The sequence below is a fragment of the Sebastes fasciatus genome, chromosome 5, assembly GCF_043250625.1.
Source record: "Sebastes fasciatus isolate fSebFas1 chromosome 5, fSebFas1.pri, whole genome shotgun sequence".
Lineage (NCBI taxonomy): Eukaryota > Metazoa > Chordata > Actinopteri > Perciformes > Sebastidae > Sebastes > Sebastes fasciatus.
Genome location: NC_133799.1, coordinates 3,664,897 through 3,681,755, shown reverse-complemented (window position 1 = coordinate 3,681,755; position 16,859 = coordinate 3,664,897). Strand labels below are relative to the sequence as shown.

At 40.0% G+C, this 16,859-nt stretch overlaps 1 protein-coding gene across 1 annotated transcript; it reads left to right on the top strand.

Moving 5' to 3' along the window:
• Positions 1-3,514: 3,514 nt before the first annotated feature.
• On the top strand, positions 3,515-8,445 carry srek1ip1 (SREK1-interacting protein 1). The gene is made up of 5 exons (XM_074634580.1): positions 3,515-3,667; positions 4,027-4,074; positions 6,382-6,528; positions 6,852-6,930; positions 7,189-8,445. Exons 1-5 carry the CDS (start codon positions 3,655-3,657, stop codon positions 7,421-7,423), a joined length of 522 nt encoding a protein of 173 aa, XP_074490681.1. The 5' UTR covers positions 3,515-3,654; the 3' UTR covers positions 7,424-8,445.
• Positions 8,446-16,859: the final 8,414 nt, after the last annotated feature.

Genomic DNA, 16,859 nt, shown 5'->3' with positions numbered 1-16,859 from the left:
GCGAGACTGCTAATCCAGAGTTGGAGTTAACAAAACCGAAAGAGAGATTGACTAAATTGAACTTCGACCCTTGTGCCTTTCAATCATATCTCTCAAGTTTGTGCTTGTTTTTTGGGGGGAAACCCTTTGTTTACATCTGGATCACAGACTGTGGCTTTGAGACATGAAATGCAATTAAGCTTTGAGGATGAATGAGCTGAAGCATTGTTTTAAGTGGAATGATTATATCCGAGAGAGGCATGTGAGTGGAAACACAGGTCATAAGAATACAACTTGTAAAAAGACATCTGGCATAACAATTTCAGATTGCTAAGTGAATGTAATATGATATATACAGCAAATTAGCAGCCGGGCAGACTGGCGGTATGCATTTCTTCCACTGTGTTGGTGCAGACAGACAAATGACTTATGTAATTCTAAATGTTATTAACTGGTGAGTGTGTGTCATGCAGCTTTCGGTCTTGAAACTTACATCCCTGGAAGACCATGCAATATTGTGTCATTTGTCATTTGTGTATCCTTTCTGCCTTTATTCTGTGTACTGCCACAGCAGTTGCAGCCTGCTCAATCGAACAAATGGTAAATTAATTGTTTTACAAAGGTTGTCTCTCAAAGGGCTTGCTTGTTCTTTGCACCTTCCAGTGGCTGAAAAGTGAATTTAACGTTTCTCTACAGCCTGGAAGTCACCTGAGTCTAACTGGTTTCAAACAGTTGCACAGGTTTCTAACACATATTCTTTTTTTTAACTTCTCACCTGAAGCAATAAACTGACAGAAATAAAGCATGCTCCTTTGAACTGCATTTTAGCCTTGTTAAATAATCTATGGTTCTTATCATTAACAGCAAGCCAAGATAAGAGTAACTGAAGTTTGTGAACAGAACAAACTACTGCTAATATACTATAGGTCATAATAACATTTCCCTTTATCTGTATTTATTAGTTTATTAGACATGGACAATACATGGGCATTGTTACCCTTAATGAAAGTGCAACCGACTTAGAGGTGACGTTAATCATATGGGATAAGAAAGGCTTAAAGTGGCAGTAGCCAGTAAGCAGTATATTTTTGGCATCATTGGGCAAAAATTCCATAATAACCTTTCAGCATATTGTAATTCAAGTGTTCTGAGAGATAACTAGACTTCTGCACCTCATCATAACTCTGTTTTTCAAGCTTTAAAAAATCTAGCCCATTATGGTAGACTTTGACCAATCACAGGTCATTTCATTGAGAGAGCGTTCCTATTGGCTGTGCTCCGGTCACGTGACCGGAACTTGGCGTTCCTTCAACAGATTTTACACTGGCGGCCGCATCACAAACTTTCACATTTTACAGCTAAACAGTACACTACAAGATAAATCTGAAAACATTTGAGGCGAGAAATAGGCATTTACGTAACAGAATATTGATTCATATTTGATCAGCGCTGCCTAGTTTGACCGTTTGGTCAGAGTTCGCGAGTGATGGCTGCTAGCCGGCTCTTATACGCAAGCAGATGGACAGCAGACCTTAGATAATGAAACAAAGGTGCTAAATTGTTTACAAAACTTCTTTTTTTTATCAAGCCTAAAATATTTTTATACAAAAACATCACCTCTGCATCAGAACCTGCTCAATTTTCTGCGATTTTGACAATGAAACATGACAGAAAGTGTGGGTACACCTGGTCAGTGGATGGAAATAGAGCATTTCTCTCAAAAACAGAGTGAGGTTGTGTGTTTTTAAGCACGAGAGGTGACTAAGATGAGGTGGAACAAAGTCCTCTGGCTGAGTGGAACATCAGAGCTGTGAGGCAGTTTATCGTGAGGCATCACCTGATTAGGTAACACTGACTGCAGTAATGTCAGTTTTTATCATAAATCAAGTGAATTACAGTATTAAGCAGAACGGTCACTGAGGCAGATGAAATGATAAAAAGACCAAGAGTGAGATTGTGTGTGTGTGTATTTGTGTGTGTCACAGTCACAGACATGATGATGAGGGCACGTCTGGGGGCCCCACATCTGTCGACGTTTTCCATCTGCGAGTCTGACTTTGCCTGCATTCAATTAACCCATGACAAAAACCACAACTGGCTTTACTGGGAAACCAATCAAGCACGGGACAAATATTGTTTCTGAAAATTTAAGTTAAGTTTTAATAGAGTAACTTGATGCATGGAATTACTCAAGTTCAGGGCAATTCAGGAAGAGCATACAAAATATATTTTATAATGTACACTCACTATGGAGGAGTCAAAACTTTCCAGCACACATTGCACCACTCTATATAGCAAGCTATGAAAGCCCATAAATTATAATGATAATGTAAACATCAAAATGAAAAATGTAAGACCACAATAGCAATTTTCATCATTTGTATGTTTTATCTGAGTAAAAATTCAAATGAAAATGCAATAATCTAAATTGCATTTTCATTTTCACATACTCATATGCGTCAAACGTATTGCCAATACACAGACTAACAGGAGTGGCAATGTGGATTACCGGACAATCTCCTGTACAGTGGACAATATTCAAATGTTAATTTAAATTTGAAAATTAAAATGCAATATGTAGCCTAATTTTCCATTTGTACAAGCATTATCTATGCCACAATTAAAATTAAAATGCAATTTTGTAACCATTTGCTTTTAGGCCTATAGCCTATTTCTATTGCAATTTAAAGGGACTGTTTGTAAGAATCAGAAATGCTTGTTAACAGCGACACCTGTGGCCGTTAAGTCAACGAAAGTCAGCGTCGGGCTCGCGCTTGCTCGCTCTACATAGACATGAACGAGCATAGCTCAAAACAGTGAGGCGACACACGTCAGCTAAAATCACAATATCATTCTATATTTCAGCTGCTTGTCAGTAATGTTAGCTGACCAGACGAAGGTCTCTCCATGAATCAATGCTGAACCTAGTGTTGGCTTTTCCTGCTTCAGCCTCCCGACCGCGGTCGGAGGGAGACACCGGCACCCGGTCGGAGACGATAACGTTTCTCACCGCGGAGCCCCGTCACTTCACAAGACACGGAAAACCTTTGTTGGTCTGGAGGAGCTGCAGCATTTCTTTCTGCACAAACGTCCACTCTACATTCACTAGATATTCTCAGAGCTACAACGTTTTCTGCCGTGTGTAGTGTGCGTGCATGCACGTGAGACGGAGCGAGCTGAGTGAAGGCAAGCAGGCAGAGGAGCAGAGGAGCAGAGGAGCAGAGTACAGCAGAGACTCCGGCCTTGGAGACCAAAGCTTTGGTCTCCCCCGCGTCCTCCGACCGCGGCCCACACTGTTTAATACGTGTAAGAAGTTACAAACAGTCCCTTTAAAACAACACACAAATTCAACATATACATCTAAAACAGCGTCTTTCAGGCTTAGTTCTTTTTATCTAATTGTTGACAATTGTATATGTTTTTCAAAGCTGGTTTAATACTTACAAATCCTTAAAAACCATTGCAATGTCACTGCTCTCCAGTCCAGGTGGTGGCGGTAATGCGCCAACAATTGAGTTTGCGAGTCGCCAGTGAAAGAGGGACAGAAGAAGAAGAAGAAGACGGAACTAGTTTGTGCAACACGTTTCCGGTCGGGTTTATTTTGAGTGAGGACTCGTGGACGTTGATTTGCGCTCCAACAAACATCACATCTTCGGCTTCACGCTGGATAACTCAATGGCTGTACAGGGTCAGTATCACATCCTACTAATACATACACATGTACATGTTCAGATGTGTGACTCACGGAGCTCCACGTGCTCTGTAAATATAACTAACTAATAACAGAGTAGAGAGATCTGCTCAACAAAGTGCTGTTAGCATAATGCTAACGTCAACTTATAACACTAAACATCTAAAGCAGACTGTCCTGTGTGTAAGGTTATGTCTTCATAGTGGTGTAATGTAACGTTAGAGCTACACAGCAGTGAGTTAAGCTGCAGTTTGTTGTGTTGTGTTGCAGTAGAAGTTGTGAATGCTAACAGGCTTGTTATTGTTGCATGTTTACAAACGTTTAATCTTAACTTTGCTTCTTATCTGACATGACAGGTCCGAACAAGGACAACATCCGAGCTGGATGTAAGAAATGTGGATATCGTGAGTAAAGCTTGTGTTATAAAGTGATTACAAAACAAGTGAAGACATGTGCAGGGACATATATACAAAAGACCAACATAAATTATACAGAGAAAGACAAAGAACAAAAACAAAACAAAACAAAACAAAACACAAGCAACACAAGGGGATAAAGCAGGTTGAAGAATGTGTATGTGTGCGTGCGTGTGTGCGTGTGTGTGTGTGTGTGTTTGGCATTGAATGAGGCTAGATGACAAATATCTACTCTTAAACACATATACTGTACACATGCACACATATCTACAAACACACGCATACAGATATCCATCCGTTTATGTGTAGAGAATAGGGGGAACAAAAAATGAGATATATATATATATATATGTATATGTATATATACATATATATATATATATATATGTATATGTATATATATATATATATATATATATATATATATATACATATATGTATATGTATATATATATACATATATATATATATATATATATATGTATATGTATATATATATATATGTATATGTATATATATATATATATGTATATGTATATATATATATATATATATATATGTATATGTATATATATATATATATATATATGTATATATATATATATATATATATATATATATATATGTATATGTATATATATATATATATATATATATATATACATATATGTATATGTATATATATATATATATATATATATACATATATGTATATGTATATATATATATATGTATATGTATATATATATATATATATATATATATATATACATATATGTATATGTATATATATATATATATATATATATATATATATATACATATATGTATATGTATATATATATACATATATATATATATATATACACTCACCGGCCACTTTATTAGGTACACCTTGCTAGTACCGGGTTGGACCCCCTTTTGCCTTCAGAACTGCCTTAATTCTTCGTAGCATAGATTTAACAAGGTGTTGGGAACATTCCTCAGATATTTTGGATTTTGGAGTACAGTGAACTCATCATGTTCAAGAAACCAGTTTGAGATGATTTGAGCTTTGTGACATGGTGCATTATCCTGCTGGAAGTAGCCATCAGAAGATTGGTACACTGTGGTCATAAAGGGATGGATATGGTCAGCAACAATACTCAGGTAGGCCGTGGCGTTTAAACGATGTTCAGTTGGTACTAAGGGGCCCAAAGTGTGCCAAGAAAGTATCCCCCACACCATTACACCACCAGCCTGAACCGTTGATACAAGGCAGGATGGATCCATGCTTTCATGTTTTTTATACCAAATTCTGACCCTACCATCTGAATGTCGCAGCTGAAATCGACTCATCAGACCAGGCAACTTTTTTCCAATCTTCTATTGTCCAATTTGGGTGAGCCTGTGCGAATCGTAGCATCAGTTTCCTGTTGTTAGCTGACAGGAGTGGCACCCGGTGTGGTCTTCTGCTGCTGTAGCCCATCTGCTTCAAGGTTGGACGTGTTGTCCGTTCAGAGATGGTATTCTGCATACCGTGGTTGTAACGAGTGGTTATTTGAGTTACTGTTGCCTTTCTATCATCTCCAACCACTCTGCCCATTCTCCTCTGACCTCTGACGTCAACAAGGCATTTTCGTCCACACAACTGCCGCTCACTGGATATTTTCTCTTGTTGGGACCATTCTCTGTAAACCCTAGAGATGGTTGTGCGTGAAAATCCCAGTAGATCAGCAGTTTTTGAAATACTCAGACCAGCCCGTCTGGCACCAACAACCATGCCACGTTGAAAGTCACTTAAATCCCCTTTCTCTTCCCCATTCGGATGCTCGGTTTGAACTTCAGCAAGTCGTCTTCACCACGTCTAGATGCCTAAATGCATTGAGTTACTGCCATGTGATTGGCTGATTAGCTATTTGTGTTAACAAGCAATAGAACAGGTGTGCCTAATAAAGTGGCCGGTGAGTGTATATATATAATATGAATAATAATAACGACGATGATGATGATGATGATGAGGTTCCATCACAAGTCAAAGAAGGAGTTTTTTTTTTAATGTTTTGTTATTAGTCTCTTTATTTTTTAACCAGGCTAAATGTGGGCAAAGTTAAAGTGGCATCTCTTGTCAATCTCCAGTGAGCTTTCAATATGTGTTTTTTTTAAGTTGAGCAATATTCACTGGACTCTGATTTATATTGTCTTATAGCAGCTGGGAAGGGTTATATGTCTAAAATGTAAAACAATCAAATTGTCCAGCTTTTCCATGGTTGTTCATCTATTCTCTTTTGGACGTGCTTTTTGTTTTTCTTTCAGCGGGCCACTTGACCTTTGAGTGCCGAAACTTTGTCCGAGTTGACCCCCAGAAAGACATCGTTCTGGATGTAAGCAGCACCAGCAGTGAGGAAAGTGAAGAGGATGAACCTGTAGTTCAGCGCACTGAGAAACTGGGGCGAAGTAGAGGTAAAAAAAATTTTTGTTTGTTTTTTTTAAAGTAAAAATTATGTTTTCCTTTAACACAGCGTTAGTTATTCAGGCTAAGCTGGGTCTTGTGTTGTGTGTCTTCAAAAGATGAGGTAAATTCTGACAAACTCACCAGATGGATTTTGGTGATTGCACATAGATGAGCGGCAACAGTAGCCCCAGAAATGGAAGTGATTGAAATCTCAATGTTGCTATTATTTTTCATATTTTACAGTTGTTGTGTTACTTGTCTTTTTACTTTATGAGCCGCTACTATTCCAGTAAAAAAGTGCCTTGACTATTCTGTCTACAAATCTGTGTAGGTACCCATGAGGATGACAAAGACGGTAGAAAAGGGAGACACAAACAGAAGAAGATCGGAGACAGAAAGTCAAGAAAGAGGTAACTTGTTTCCTACCTTACGATTTTTCTGTTCTTTAGTCTACACTTGACCCTAAACATCACTGTTTTACACTTTTATGGTTTGTTGTTTAATGTCCCAGACTGGACATTGGTTATCTTTTCTGGTGAAGAGGTTCATAATTCAGTGGAATCAGATCCCAGTAACATAAAACAGTGTTCAGAAATCTGAGATGTGTTTGCCTTTTTACATATTTGTGACCTTTCAGCGATTCCATTGGTTTTTATTCTACTCTCCAGATCGAACTCGTCGAGTGATGATGCTACAAAGAAGAAAAAGAAACGCAGCAGTTCCTGCTCCTCGTCTGACGACGAAGAGGAGATGCAGAAGAAAAAGAAAGCCAAAAGCGGGAAGAAGAAAAGCAAGAAGAACAAACACGGGAAGCATCAGAAGAAGAAACTGAAGAAGAGGAAACAAGAATCATCTTCCTCTTCTTCTTCTTCCAGCTCCAGTAAATCCTCAGAGAGTGACTGAGACAGCTGAACTGTGCAGTGTCTGGAGGGCCAACATATTTATTCTCCAGTCCATGAAAAGTGTGTTTTTGCAGAAATAAGGCATCTTGTTCCATATAAGTGTCCAATACTGAGGAATGGATTTAAATGATTAATTGGTGCAAAAACACTGTAGAGTGCATTGTACACTGCAGATATGTTTTATATCATCATGCAAATGGAAAAAAAAAAATATTTGGGGTTCTCTGAAGCATTTGGGAAAACGTACAAACCAGGGAACATATTCTGATATCTATTGTTTCTTTGTCCTTCCAGACCCACTGTCATTTGTTGTGCGCAGGGGAATCTTCAGTACAGTCTGTTGTCATTCATATTACTGAACATCATTGTGGAGTTTTCAAGTCCAATTAAGAAATGTAGTTCAGGGGAAAAAAGCCTGGATATCTTTAGTAACACGTTTCTGGATGCTGTCCTTTTGTTTTTGTTCTTTTATACACATTGTTGCTTCAATACTTCTTTGAAATTGTACCCACCAATATTTTAAAAAAGGTCAAATATGAATGCCAAACATGATTCGACACGGTTCGAATGGCTAAGGGTAACAATGACTAACGCTCAATAATCAGCTCATTGTTTTTGTCAGTGCTGACGAGTCTGCAGCAGTTTGAACTACTGGCTAATATCAGTAGACAAAACAGAGTTTTTGGTCTTCTTTTAGTTTGTAACTGCTTTAATGTTTATAATGTACTTTTGCTAGGATGGCTTTATAGTACAGTTAAACTCATGGAGGTTCCTGGCAAGACAATGTCTTTGCTAGTATTGTGATTATTGTCAAAGAACGGCTGTTATCATTTAACCACCCACACCTTTTTGAAAACCATCTGGACATTTTCAAGAGTTCATTCCAAAAACACACTGCTGTGTATTAATTGTGGGAACGGTTATTAACTGAGCCTCTTTATACAAGCTTTGTTTATGTCCATTGCTGCAGTCTGTCTTTTCCCTCATTAAGTGTATTTTATTGTAATAAAATATATATTTGTATCTACTGTCTCAGTAGTGTCTTCAATTTTGGAAATAATGCATAATTACTTCAATACAACATGTGACATGGCAGAAAATAGTCCAAATTTGTCATGATTATGAGGCCAGAGAGACTTGTTGAAATCGCACATGGCAATGGAGAAGATAGAAATTCTTATTTCCTGTAGAGGGCAGCAACATACCTTAAATGTGAGATGAAGGACAATGATGTTATAAAGCTTCTAAGAATTATAGATGACAAAGAAATGTGTTGCAAATATACATCAGAAAACATTTCATCTTAATGTGTCAAGTGTCAAACACTGGAAAATCAAAAGTAGTGTGCATCCTAAGCAAACATTTTAGCATTTTGTACTAAAATACTTCAGTCATTCAATGGCTCATGCTACATATTTCATAGGATATCGTGTTGATTCTTGATATTTCTGGTTAGAGTCTAGGTTTAGTGCTCTTTAGAAGTGTGAAGCACAGTAACAAGCTGGTTCACTGTCTTGTATAAACCATTAAAATGTTGCTGTAGATGTAGATGTGTAGAGATCGTGGGTTCGACGCTGTACTGAAGAAGATTAATTACATGCACATCACGTAGGTGCGAGGCTATCAGAACAGTGTCAGTAAAGAAAAAGGTAACGCCTGCATACTACTTCATGCCACGATATTTTTAATGACTACGTTTCAATCCTGCTTGGATCTTCAGGTCAAAATGTTCGGCAGGCCATCAGCAGATAAACTGTAAAAATGGTCTCCATGAAAGTGTTTAAAATAAGCAGCACTGGAAAAGAAGTGCCAAAGATATGCATATGCAGGTACTTGTATTTGAATCCCCCCCCTTCTTTTAACATGTTTTTTCTTTTTGTTGTTTTACATTATTCTTCAAGAATGGACACAATTAAGGAGATTGGAATTGGAAAATACACTGAAGACAACAGTGAGTGGCAGAAAGGGGGGCAACATAATATAAAAACAAGTCTGTAAGTTTGTTTTTAAAAATGTAATCTAAAAGACCAATGATTTGACAAAACCTGTCTAGACTAGACAGTATCTACTGTTACTCCACCTAGTGGTCATGGTGGGAACATTCAGAGACTGAGCTGCATCCATTCAAGTCCATCATCTTCACTGATAACGTGCAATGGAGAAAAACAAACAGACTTACAAACTTCCTGACGCTTGTTTGATTTGCCAAGTAATCGTGAATACACAGACAGAAGCTGCTGAGCAACGATACTCTTTGGCTCGACTCCTCGGTGGCAGAGGCACCTGTGTCAAACATCAATCTCACTTGCTGCAGTTAGTGTTCGGGGGCTAATTTGATAGAGTCACGTATACCACGTCCTCATGGGGAGGTCCAATCCATGTACACACACAAGCACGCAAATATATACACACAGACACATGCATAAACATGTAAAAAAAAAGAAGCAATTCAAAGGGCTATTGAATCCACCATGTACACACACTGTTTTCAGTGTCAGAGGCAGGGTGAACCATGGGAAGCCGTGGCTGGACCACCTCCTCTGGAGACCCTACTGCTTTTAGCCCAGGGATGCGGCAATGGGCTGAGGCACCATGGTGACCCACAGGCAGGTGTGGCAAACCATTATGAGGCATCAATTTACATGAATTATTGCTTCCATCCCACTACCTCCATGCTGTCAGTATCAATCTCCGCTGAGATATGAAACTGCAAAAGGAGCTGCAGAGCCTTACAGACATTACAAACCCAAGGTTCTTTGGAAGCCCTTGTGTTTTGTTCTATTTGGGTTGTGTGTGTGACAGATGTTTATAATAGCGCCATTAATTTCACTTTGCCTTGGGGGAGGGGATATCTTTTTAAACATCTGCAACATCCTGACAGCTACATGCATGGCTGCTGATCAGAGCCCGACGTTATGACAGGACATATCCATATCCTCCTTTATCTTTTCGAGGTCCAGAGGGCAGATTCATCAAATTCGTCAAAGAAACATCAACATTCGGCGGCTCCCGACAGCAAGCGGAGACAGTCGAGTAATAGTCAATGAACATTCTGGGAATTAGGAATGCGTGATGTCTGATTCATGTGGTAGATGATGGAATTTATTTAATGTCCTCCCTCAGTGTCTGGTTATTTCTGAGATAAAATCTTCACAGGAAATGTTTTGTTTGGAGAGGATCTCATTAGGTAGCAAAAGCAACACTCGCCCCCCACCGTAGCTGAATAACGAACAGAGTGCCATCTACAGACACCAGGTCCAGCCAACACGTTCTCATCCCAACTCACTCCCCCTCGGTGTCACTTTTCGGTCACAGTAGACACGCGCTTAATGTTGTGAATTCAACAAAAAAACTTTCTTAGGTTTAGGCAACAAAGGCACTTAGTTAGGTTTAGGAAAAAACAACATGGTTGGGCTTAAAACGACTACGTTTGTAGGGTGAAAATATGACTTGACGCGAGCACGGGACATGAACGAACAGCTGATTGTAACGTGAAAGTGAAATGTAACACACGGGACACAAACAGCGGTCTCCTGGATAAAAGCCCTGTGTTTGTTGTGACCCATGCGATCAACTGCTTATGTGTGGAACGCATCCTCCATGTGGACAGTATAACCAGAACTCCATGGTGTCCACAGCTGTCCGTCTACGCGTCTATTCAGGAGTATAATCAAGGCTTTATATTGGCTTCCCATCAAGTTCAGGATTCATTTTAAGGTCTTTGTTTTTCATATAGAGCCCTATAACAATTGTATCATAGTGGCAGTGCGGTCACAACAAATTGTCAGTACGCGGATGTCCGAACAGAGCCTTCGCATACACCCTCTGATGACGAAATTGACATCAAGCAAACGCGGCGCAAAAACGCTGACGCTGCGCTGTGTAATGGCAGGGATGAATCGTCCAGAGAACCTGATATGGAGAGGGCAGAAAAAAGTACTGGCAGCTTGTGAAAAGTGCTGGTGCGCAACAATAACTCACGATATGCCAAAGAGTAAAATGTAAATAAATCCACCAGCACCTTTAAAGCTCACAAATTAGCTTGTTATATCTCATTTGTTTAATCTGCACAACAAACAAAATGTAAAATCTACAAGTTGTAGTTTTACAGGGAGTTATGTGCTGGTCTATTTCTTGGCCAAGCAATGTGACTTCCTGGAGTGTTGTCATCACCGTGACGTTGCCATGTAGCAATGGACATTGGTCTCAATGTCCTCATCTAACTCGTGGCAACAGAGAGAATATGCACATTTCTTTCAAAGCTGATCACAGAGCAATCCAAGGTAATGAGTACGAAGCACCAAAGATGTCTCTAAAATAAAAAAAAAATAAGAATAATTCTTTAGTACTAATGTATCACAATAAAAAAGCTCATTATAATAAAAAATACTTTGTGAATTACATTAAATTATTATTATTTTCTTGCAAGCATCTGTGTATGAGCATTTATTGTTTTCATTCTGAAATAACAGAATCATTATACGCCGGCTGTTCAGCATATTAATACTGTGCATATGCTTATTAATAAACTTGATGAAGGCCATAGTTAAGTGTTGACAAAAGAAACTTGGAGAGTTGGAAACTTCATAATTGCCCAGATGGTGAGAGGACAACTCGATACAGAGGAACAAATGAAGTCGAAGGAGTGCTGCCATGTGCAGCCACACTGAGCAAACCATATGCTGTTTGTATAAGACAACAACCAGGCTTCCCTGTTTTCATCAGCTCATTGGCTTTTATTGAGCCTGTTGGGCTGTCGGAAAGCAGCGAGCAAATGGGACTCCAGTGAGCCATTTAAATGAAAATGAGATGGTCAAAGTGATCTTTTAGAGTTTAGCTGCCGAAGAATGGCGATTCAGCCTCCATGTAAACATCTTTGAGGCATTGATCTCGAACTTAGTCGAAATCCTTTTAGAAAAATGGCTGACCAGAATGACCCCATAGGGGTAAATGGTCTCTCATTAACATAAGGTGTGTTTTTCAATTTGTTTATACAACTTTAGTAGCTTAGTTTCAGGCTTGTGTGGGCGGCCTGGTAGCCTCTGTGCTGGTGTCTGTTTTTAACCTTTCTTGGGGATTTGAGCACACATGCTCTTTTTTTCCAGCAACGCCCTGCTTCACATTCACACACTTGCATTCATCCAACCTGGGAGCGGCCCAGTACAACCACAGTCTCCCTTGCTGGAAGCCAGTGCACAGCTTCACTGGAGAAATGCTTGGCTCAAAGGCACCTCAGTGGTATAGCTGTTGAAGATCATTCAGCCTGGGAACTCTAACCTGCAACCTTTTTTGGTCACGAGCCTGCTTCTCTTAACCTTAAGGCCACCGCCACTACACAGCAAAGCATAACATCTTCCCAGAAATAAAAATGAAAATCCCTTATGCTGCACTTTGGTGGGAACAACCCAAGCTGAGAGATGGCGCCGGTTTTGCGTCTGTAACCACTGTTGAAATATTATTTCAGAGGCAAGCCGTCCCCGCATCTTGGAGCACGGTGAGCAGAGCACTTGAAAAACGCATTAGGGCCAAGGGGCAAGTTGGAGGCTATACATTTGCTACCAATTTAGTTCCTGCATCTTAGATTTCGTTCTCCTCTTCCTCTCCTGGCCCCGAAACCAGGCCTAATGTAGTAAATGACCTCTAGGATAAATAGACAGCGGGCTACATGACCCCAGCCATCAAAAACGGAGGCTGTAATAAATACTACATCGCTTTACAGGAAGCGTGTTCGACATTCTCCCAAAACCTGCAGGGAAAGAAAACGAGGGGGCGAATGGGGTGAGTCTCTGTTCACCGCGCTCTCTTTTGGTCAAAACCTTTTTTTTTCCTGAGGTCTGTTATTACCGGCCTAGTTCCTGGGTTCCCATTCAGAGTGGAGCTTGTTCATATAAACCTTGAGGTTTTGAGGCATCGCTGGACTGACTGGGTGGCTTTCACCAGGGAATTAGCACAGGGTCGCATTGGATCACGATCAGTAGGCCCTCTACGGCTAACCTGTGTTGGACCGGGCTGCCTGTGGAGGTGGTGGTGGTGAGGACAAGTTTCCTGGCTCTGGAATATGGGTCAGTCAGAACGCAGGATGTGTAGGCCTCGGTTCTGTAAATCATGGATCCTCCTGATGCTTTTCTACTTACTGTATCATTTCTAAATCATTTAACCACCATTTTCCAGATTAGTCTTGATGAGATTGAGACTCTCTACTACTGGAAGACCCAGCTTTTTTTATGTCTGGAAGAAGAAGAAGTATTTCAGCCACATACTGTACAGTATGAAGACAGAAGATTAAACAGTTTGAGGTCAGAGAGGACTTGACAAATTGCATTAATAGTGAGGGTTTACTGATATACGATTTCTCAGCCCATTCGCACTAAAAAGGCGTATGAATGCCACGATAATGCGCAAAGCATTTAGCGTGCAATAAGAACGCCTTTCTTGTGTTTGGCGTGTTATTTATACGCCATGTAGTCTGTCATGGCTTCAATGTAAATATGCTACGCTCAGAGCTAGTGACGTAGAATAAAAAATGAGAAAGACTGCTCATAGTGGGCGGATGGGGAGGAGAATGGGTCCAACAAACAAATAAACCAGGAGACCGGTTTTGGCATCATTGGGCAAAAATTCCATAATAACATTTCAGCATATTGTAATTCAAGTGTTCTGAGAGAAAACTAGACTTCTGCACCTCCTCATGGTTTTCAAGCTTTAAAAATTCTAGCCCGTGACGGGAGACTTTGACCAATCAAAGGTCATTTCAGAGAGAGAGCGTTCCTATTGGCTGTGCTACGGCTGGTGGGCGGTGCTTGGTATTTCTTCAACTGATCGCAACATGGCTGCCGGGTCACAAACTTTTCTCATTTTACAGCTAAACAGTACACTACAGGATGATTCTGAGAACATTTGAGGTGAGAAATAGGCATTACAGTAACAGAATATTGATTCATATTTGATCAGCGCTGCCTAGTTTGACCGTTTGATCGGAGTACGCGAGTGATTGACAGCTGCTTAAAGACGGCAGACTCCAGTTCGGCTCTGATTGGTTGTTTTCCTCGGTCTGTTAAATCTTGCAGATGCCATTAGGAGCACCGGAGGAAACCGGAGGACACAGAGGCGCGTGATTTTTCTCAGATTACCTGTCTCATGCACTGCTGTCAGGATATAGTGAATGTTTTATAAAAATAACTTTTTTTAATCATATTTGCTCCATTTCTACCCACTGCAGCTTTAATTGCTTTTTTTAGCACCTCGTAAAAGGGGATGGATAGTATATTTCTGTTGAGTTCACACTTCATCATGGCAAAGGATTTAAATCAATGCAGAGAGGGGGCTTTATTTTCAAACAACACAATGTCACATCCTGCCCCATAATAGTAAAATCAGTTGTTACTCACTGTGTGCCAGGAGCCAGGATTTAACGTTTTGCTATTGGCACTCCGGCAGTCTGAGCATTTCCTTGATGACATTTATTTTTCACTGCACCTTCCATCTTTCATGGCAGGTATAGTATTCATTCTAGTACCCTAACTTGAAATATCCATCCCAGTCCAATTACACCTGCAGGTGCACAACAACCATCGCATGTGTTTCATTCCTCTGCATTCCCCTTTAATTCTTATTGCCTTTTATTTGATTTTCCCTTACATGGAAGCTTTATGAGAAAAAACAAGTTTGTGAAAAAGTTTCAGTCAGGTTGTAGTCAGCATCTCAGCACTGAGAAGACAACACTCATCCTGTGCTTGAAACAAATGTTGTGATTTGCATGTACCTTTTGGATTAGGTCTATTGTACACACGCATGCTGTTGATTCCTTCCTCCTTTTCTGACCCAATCCATCCGTCCCACTGAGGTCCAGAAGGTGGCAGGAGTGGCACTGCTGACAACGTACCAGCAGAAAAAAACTAATACCACCTACCCAACAGCTTCAGCACCACAGAGCCTTTCCTCTCCGCTCCTCGAATGACGATAGACTTTTTACATGTCCCCAACATCAGACACATGTGGCTTTTTCAAAGACAAACGACATGGTGTCATCTCTGCGCTGGGGCACATCTGCTCACTCTTACTCCGGTTTTAGTGTTCTTTCCACTCCACATTTATATGGAAAGTGTTGTGTGCCTTTGTTCTGTGTTGTGGGGGGTTTCTGTCCCTTTGTTTGAAAGAGACATCAAACGGGACCAGAGGGGCATGATGGCTTGAACATGATTGAGATGGTTATTTTTTGTCCTCTTACATTGTCACTAGCTATGGTTCTCGTTTTTCTTGTTTTTCTTTTGATGGAAAACTTCTTAATAAGACCGAAAACTGCCACAGATGTCATCACTGGTTTTTTTTTGACAGATAGTTGACAAATGTTTTAACAATCTGTTGGTTGCTTCAAGTGATGTTGAAGGTGTTTAGTACTTTAGTATTAACTGATGGACATACAGTCTTTCTTTTATACAAAGAATACATCATTTTGTAGTGTGTACGTGGAAAGTGAGCGGTAAAGCAAGAGAAAACGCATCTAGCAAGTGAGCTAGTTAGTTTAGCTTTGATAATATCAAGTGAATGCTCAGTGGAAGTTTGTGCAGAAATAAATGCTGTGGCTCCTCAAGACCAACAGAGGTTTCCCGTGTCTTGTTTCCCGGCAGCTGAGTGGAGTGACGGCGGAGGCTAACTACGGAGCGAGTAACGTTATCGACTCCGGCCCAAGCAGGAAAAGTTAACACAATGTGTGGTTTGTCCGTTTTGTGCTACTGTAGAACATGGCAGAATCCGTGAAGAGGACCCGCTCCCTACATAGCTCTAAACGGCTCATTTTAAGTTAACGAAAACACAGCAATTCTTATTTTCAGGTGATTATACACTAAAGAAAACATACTTATTAATATTATATTCCATTTCTGCCATTAGATCAGTACCAGTAATAGTTACACACTGGTGTAGTCGGTTTTAAGTGAGTAGAGCATGTTACTTGTTTCCCAGCTGGTACTGAGATACAAACCAGAAACCCTCTTGTCTCAATATTTCTTCCCTGTAGCATTTTGACAGTGGACATTTTACAGATTTTAAACCAGCAGCTCTTCTACTTGTCTAGGCTACCACTGCACTTATATTGTTTGACAATGCAGGCCTAGTTGTTAATGCTGAAGACGAGTTAGAACTTCAACTTTTAAACTCCCATCCCCAGAAGAGTGCCCTCTGGTGGTGTTAGATGTTAAAACCCAACATTCAGCCTCTGAGGAGCACTTAACTTTGTTTCCCCCTGTTTTTTGTTTTAGCTCAGATTATGTTTTCTCAATTAATGGCAGAAGAAAACCATCGTGAGAAAGAAATATAGAGGAATACATAATGTTCAGTAATCTTTTTGCCTTTTGCAAAGTCTAATCTCCCTCGCACTTCATACAAACTCTCAATGATACAAAACAAAATCATGCCATTACTGTTGCTCAAGAGCAATA

What these genes read in the sequence shown, in the direction of transcription:
- srek1ip1 (XM_074634580.1), top strand. An exon ending in GAAACTGGGGCGAAGTAGAG is followed by an intron (nt 6,529 to 6,851) that starts GTAAAAAAAATT and finishes AAATCTGTGTAG; the next exon opens with GTACCCATGAGGATGACAAA. An exon ending in GACAGAAAGTCAAGAAAGAG is followed by an intron (nt 6,931 to 7,188) that starts GTAACTTGTTTC and finishes TCTACTCTCCAG; the next exon opens with ATCGAACTCGTCGAGTGATG.